Source organism: Pistacia vera, unplaced genomic scaffold (genome assembly GCF_008641045.1).
Source record: "Pistacia vera cultivar Batoury unplaced genomic scaffold, PisVer_v2 Contig192, whole genome shotgun sequence".
Taxonomy (NCBI): Eukaryota; Viridiplantae; Streptophyta; class Magnoliopsida; order Sapindales; family Anacardiaceae; genus Pistacia; species Pistacia vera.
The window spans coordinates 1,421,716-1,427,689 of record NW_022195993.1 but is presented as its reverse complement, the minus strand read 5'-3'; the positions used below and the strand labels follow the sequence as shown (position 1 = coordinate 1,427,689).

Here is a 5,974-nt window from a genome sequence, read left to right as displayed (position 1 = left end):
TTTATTTCAGTAGTGAAATTAGTTTATCATTTAAGAAATTTTAGTTACTTCCATTTTCTACCTCTAATGTTGTGATGCATTTCTCACGCAGAAGAGTAAAAGAAGAAGAAGCCAATCGTTTTCATTTTCAAATTTGTTTTGGCTAGATTTTTTTGTGAAGCCTTTGTTTAGTTCAAAGTCCACAAAACTTAACAAAAACAATTAAGGTACAATATAACCATAAAAATTAATAAAACAATTACTGCACAATATTAATAATTATTTTTTTAATAAATGAAGTATTGTCCATTTGCAAAATATAATGATGATAAAATATTGAATTATGTCCTTTTATGTCTTAACATAAAATATTATTGACTGTTTTCAAGAATTATTATTGGATTTTATTTAAGAAAAATTGTTNAAGCTTCAAAATCGTGTTGTTGAAGATATATTTGAAGATTGAAAGAATTTAGAAATTAATGAAAATGAAGATATATAATAATTCTTTATCCTAATTTCTAAATTTGCATTGTAATTTATAATTATAACTTATAAGTATTAAAAAGTATTGAAATTCAATTAATATTTCAATGTCTCATTATTTAATTATATTTAAGAGTGATTATATATTTCTTTAATTCATATAAATACAAAATGTCACTAAATATAAGATATTTTTATAATAATTATTAATAATAAATAAAAATTACCATCATTTATCAATATTAAAATTAAATATTTTTACAAAGCACGCAGGCCGACCCACGACATGGCCTAAGGCACCACAAGATATATAGCAGGTCGTGCCATGGGCCTTCAAATTTGGTAGGTCGACATTGCACAACATGGCATGAATTTTTCGGGCCTTGGCACAGCACGGTCCATGGCATGACATGCCTTAAATTTTTAAGTATGACACGGTCCACCGTTGACTCTACTTTTAATTGTGCCAATTTGAAGCCTCCAATCTTCTTCTCCTTTGTATCAATTGCCAAGCCAAGTGTTCAATATATTATCACTAACCATTGTTTTACTATGCTGATGAGATTTGCTACTCTTAATGGGGTATGGGGATCCTCTCTCTGCATTTGGATTATTGGCTAATTTAAATTTACCTAATATTTGAAGGATCTAAAAACATGTGACAGTTCAATCATCTAATGAATATGATTGATTTTTTAATCTTATTTTCTTTTTTACCCAAAAGATATTTAACTTTTTCTTAAATTTGAACTTTAAATGGATGGTAGTTCTTTCTCGTGTATCATACACACCATGCACACCTGAATTAAATTTTTTTTTTTTGGACAAATTATACTCTAATAAGAATCAAAATCCAAGAAACATAGTTGAACTTGAATCGGCACAAAACAAATTATACTGGTTTTAGATTAATCCATAAAATGTTGGGCGGAAAACCATTCCAAGAAACAAAATTGAACTTGGATCAACACAATACAGATTGTGTTGATCCGAAAAAAGTTAAATTGAAACATGAGAGTTCATAGACACAAGACCTGAGAGTGTGTTTTTTTTTTTTTTTTTTTTTTTAAAGAAAAAATATTTTTCTTATAGCCTGGTTCTTTCTTCATTAGGTTTTAATATTTGTATAAGAGTCTAAAACTTGTATCTTTTATATAAATTAATTGCAACCTGGTCTTTATTATTGATACATGATTATGAATATGCATTTTAGTATCTTTTTAAATCAAGATATTTCATAACATTCGAGGGCTATCTTCGGTCGATAACATTCACCGAGGATACTTCTCAACTCCGGATCATGAGCCGCAGGTCAACACCAAAGGTAAACGACTGCTGGACTGGTTCCTTGGAAGTTTTCAAACCGCCACGTTAACCCTCAATATAGGATCCAGATCCAATGCTACACTAGTTTTTGTTATGATTTGAATTTGAACCTCTATAATGTTGTAGGGCTAAGTTGAAGGCCGAATTAAGCACACAACTGGGTATGATCAACCAGACCAACAAGCAGAAGCTTAATCCACAAATATGACATAAGAGTTTTAAGTTCTTTTTCTGGGATTTCACCAAGAAACCATTTCTACGCAGTTACACAAGAGTTTTAAGTTCTTTTTCTGGGATTTTACCAAGAAACCATTTCTACGCAGTTCTTTATGCTTAAAATGAGAATGGAGGAGGCACATACTGAATACAATAATAATATATTTACAAAAAAAATCTTGCAAAGATTTCTATACAAAATAATGTGATAAAAAATGAATAGAAGAATGAAACAAAAAGTCAAACTCATTAAATTCACTTTTCCATTCATTTCTTACCACATCACTTTGTATGAAGATCTTTGTAAAATTTCTTTGTAAGTGTAGTATTACTCTACTGAATTTTGATACTTGATTGCAGAAAACAATCCAAGAGACCTGGAAATAAGCTTCTAACTCATACAAAACTTTCTCAAATGTCCAGGGAAAAGGTATCTCAGAATCTCAGCCGTTCACATCACAAGAAAGTTACTAGTTGAGTTGAAAGTTGAAACATTAACAAAATTGAAATCATTTAACTAATTGAAATCAAAACTTTCTCAAATGTTAACTTTGCATTCAAAAAACAACCTTGTTTCTAATGTAAAATGTGATTAAATAAACATCTCTGCTAGTGCAGTACCTCTTCAAAACAAAAGTAATATGGATGCAAATGCATCCAAATAAGATTAAGTTCACAAAAGTTTTGCATCAAATAACCGAACAGCAAGAACAAAACCAAGAAAAAAAAACCTAATAACCTCCTTTAAGATCATTAACAACATCGTAAGGAATGGGTGTGACAGTTTCCAATGTTGCACATTCCACCATGAAACCTGGTTTAGGACCCTCTGGTTGCCTCTTAGTACTGATGACCTCACCTTTTGCCTTGGCTTCAGCCTTGAGTTCATCATTCTTCTTCGTTCTCAGCTTGAATTCCTCGGCACACCTGGAAGGCTGCACATGCTCCACACGAACATGAATCCTCTTCCTAATTATCCTGTTACCCACCTTTATACAAGCATATGGAGCAGAGTTCAGTATGAAACTTCCAATTAAAATATATATGTACAAGCATGTAGATAATAAACATAACAAGCCAAATTACTGTGTAGGACAAACATGGAACCAAACTAATCAAACAAATATCGATAATTCTCACAAGAGAAAAAAAGAAATCACACTATCCAACTGATCACAATACAGCAAATACAATGGCTTTTTATCAAGTACAGTAATATAAAAAGTTGGAAGATTGCTTTGTGCACACTACTTAATTTAACGTTTTGTCTGCATAACAAAAAAATGTAAGCATAACAAATACAAATAAAGCATAAAATATATTCACACAATCATCAATCAGCAATAAACAAACAAACACAAGTTTAAAGTAATATATAACCTGAAGGACCAAAAATGATAACCCAAAAGAAACCATTACGCACAACATCCACAGAAATTCCAAACTAATAACAACAATCACTTTTACCATTAACTTCAAAGTACTGCTAATTCACCAGAGATAAAATCTAAGTAACATTACCAGAATAACATCTTTTTCAATCACCTACATTATGTGCTGTTAAATCACACCCGCAAACATATACTTATATATTAAAACCCCCTGTAACATAGCTAGAATATCATATTTCTAGGACACTACAAAAACAAATCCCAATAATATTACCAGTCAAACAACATTCCATTACCCCACAATCAATCAATCCCCACACACTAAAACCCACACAACCATGAAAAAAAACCCATTAAAACCCCATTAACGGTACCGGAATATAATCTTTCTAGTTCCCTACAAAAAGCTTCCCAGTAACATTACCCTGCAATCAATACCCACATACTAAAACACCAATATCAATACATCTAAATCCAAACAAAATAAAAACGCCCAGTAAAACGCACAAAAGTTAAAGAAAAAATCCCAGTAACAATACCGGAACATCAGCTTTCAAGCACCCAGTAAGATTACCCACATATCAATCAATACCCACATACTAAACCGCCAATAACCACACATCTAAACATAAACAATAACAATAAAAACATAAATAAACAAACTTAGAAATGAGTATTGGGTTAATTATTTGACCTGCTTGTTAACCTCGACACCGATGGCGCGTTTCGTGACGTTCCAAACGCGGCCAGTGCGGCCGTGGTAGAACTTGTGGGGCATGCCCTTGTGGATGGCGCCATTAACTTTGACGTCAACGTAATCGCCGATCTTGTAAGTTTTAAGGTAGGTCGACAATGGGATGTAACCCTTCTTTCTGAATCCCCGGGCAAAGAGATCCCTTGTTCTGGCTCTCACACCATGACCGGCCGGCATTTTCACTCACCTTCTGAGAGCTTTCTCTCTCTGTGGGTTTGAAGAAGAAAAGGTGGGTGGTGGTGGCTAAAACCCTAGACGTTCTCAGTGTTATTTATATATGAAATTTCTAGGGTTTCGTTTTGATTTTGAAGGTGTGGTGTTGGACCTTTGTTTCTTTTTGGGCTTTAGTTGGCCCATGCGTTATATGAAGTTTATAAGAGAATATTTTTTAAATTTTAACATAAGCGTATTATTGGAGATATTGTGTTATATGTTTATAGTTGATTTTATGTGTTTACCAATTTTAAATAACATGTACATATAAAATGCCTATACAAGGTCTTTTGTGTTCTTTCCAGGTTAAAAAAAAAAAAAAAAAAAAAAAAAAAAAAAAAAAAATCTATTAAGCATGTCTTATGTCTATGTGTACGTGTATGTGTATAGCACTCTTTCAAATTTATTAAAGAGTAAACGACTTTTTCTCACCCAAGGTTTCCCCTAATGACAATTTTTCACCCAAAAAGTTTCAAAATATTACTTTCCCACCCAAAGTGTGTATTCTGCTAATACCTAAATTACATTTCACTTTCTCAGCCAGTGTTCGGTGAGTTACCAAGAATCATGGTAAGAGGGGTTTTATATAGTGGAGGCCGATGGATTGAATGATGGTGACTGATTGAATATTCACTGTCGGAATCAGTTAAGAATTAAAAACCCTAACTTTACGGTGGCCGACATTCAGCAAGAAATCGAATGCCAGAGTGAGAGGAGTTTTATATAGAGGAAACTTGAGGTTTAAATGATGGTGAGATGAGAATTTTTGCCATTGAAATCAGCTGGAATCGGCTTTGGGTAATAACAAAATATTAACGTTGAGTGGGAAAGTGTCATTGAGGCAAACCTTGGGTGGGAAAAAGTTGTTTACTCTTTATTAAATTGTAGTAGTAAATGAAATTTTTGTGATAAATCTATGTCAATAATTTATGTTATATTTGCTTAACCCTTCTTATAATATATTATATACAAAGTAATTATAAAAATATTAAATAAAAAAGAGAAGTTACATATAAAAAATTATTTATCTTATAGCGTAATATTAACTTGTAAATTTTAATATTACTTATTTATTTTTGTACCTAGTTGGTGTTGTTGAAATTCAAATATGCACAAAAGTGATTGAAGGAATATACATTATGGTATAATTAGTTTATTAATATAATAAAATGGTTTTGATCTCGATCATTTAAAGATTAATCAAACAATAATTTTTTTTTTAAGATTAATAAAACAAAAAGCTTGCCAGTAACATTACCCACATACTAAAACACCAATATCAATACATCTAAATCCAAAAAAATAAAATAAACACGCCCACTAACACACAAAAGTTAAAGAAAAAATCCTGGTAACAATACCGGAACATCATCTTTCAAGCCCCTAGTAAAAATACCCACATACTAAACCGCCAATGACCACACATCTAAACATAAACATAAATGAACAAACTTAGAAATGAATATTGGGCTATAAAATATAATTATTTTATTTATATGTTTATAGTTTATTTTATGTGTTACCAATTTTAAATAATATGTATATATAAAATGTGTATACAAGGTGTTTGGATAAAAAATCATATTGGGCACAAGTCAAGCCCAATTGC

At 31.4% G+C, this 5,974-nt stretch overlaps 1 protein-coding gene across 1 annotated transcript; it reads right to left on the bottom strand.

Annotated features, from left to right (window-relative positions):
* Nucleotides 1-2,552: 2,552 nt before the first annotated feature.
* On the bottom strand, nucleotides 2,553-4,417 carry LOC116127640 (60S ribosomal protein L21-1). Its single transcript, XM_031413284.1, has 2 exons — nucleotides 4,093-4,417; nucleotides 2,553-2,996 (listed from the first exon to the last, which is right to left on the bottom strand). The coding sequence occupies exons 1-2, from the start codon at nucleotides 4,327-4,329 to the stop codon at nucleotides 2,739-2,741; spliced, it is 495 nt and encodes a 164-aa protein (XP_031269144.1). The 5' UTR covers nucleotides 4,330-4,417; the 3' UTR covers nucleotides 2,553-2,738.
* Between the last annotated feature and the right edge of the window lie 1,557 nt (nucleotides 4,418-5,974).

Bases quoted from the DNA above. Each gene is read 5' to 3' on its own strand.
- LOC116127640 (XM_031413284.1), bottom strand. From the start codon at position 4,329: ATGCCGGCCGGTCATGGTGTGAGAGCCAGAACAAGGGATCTCTTTGCC. The intron at 2,997-4,092 runs GTCAAATAATTA...GCTTGTATAAAG, and splicing joins GTGTCGAGGTTAACAAGCAG to GTGGGTAACAGGATAATTAG.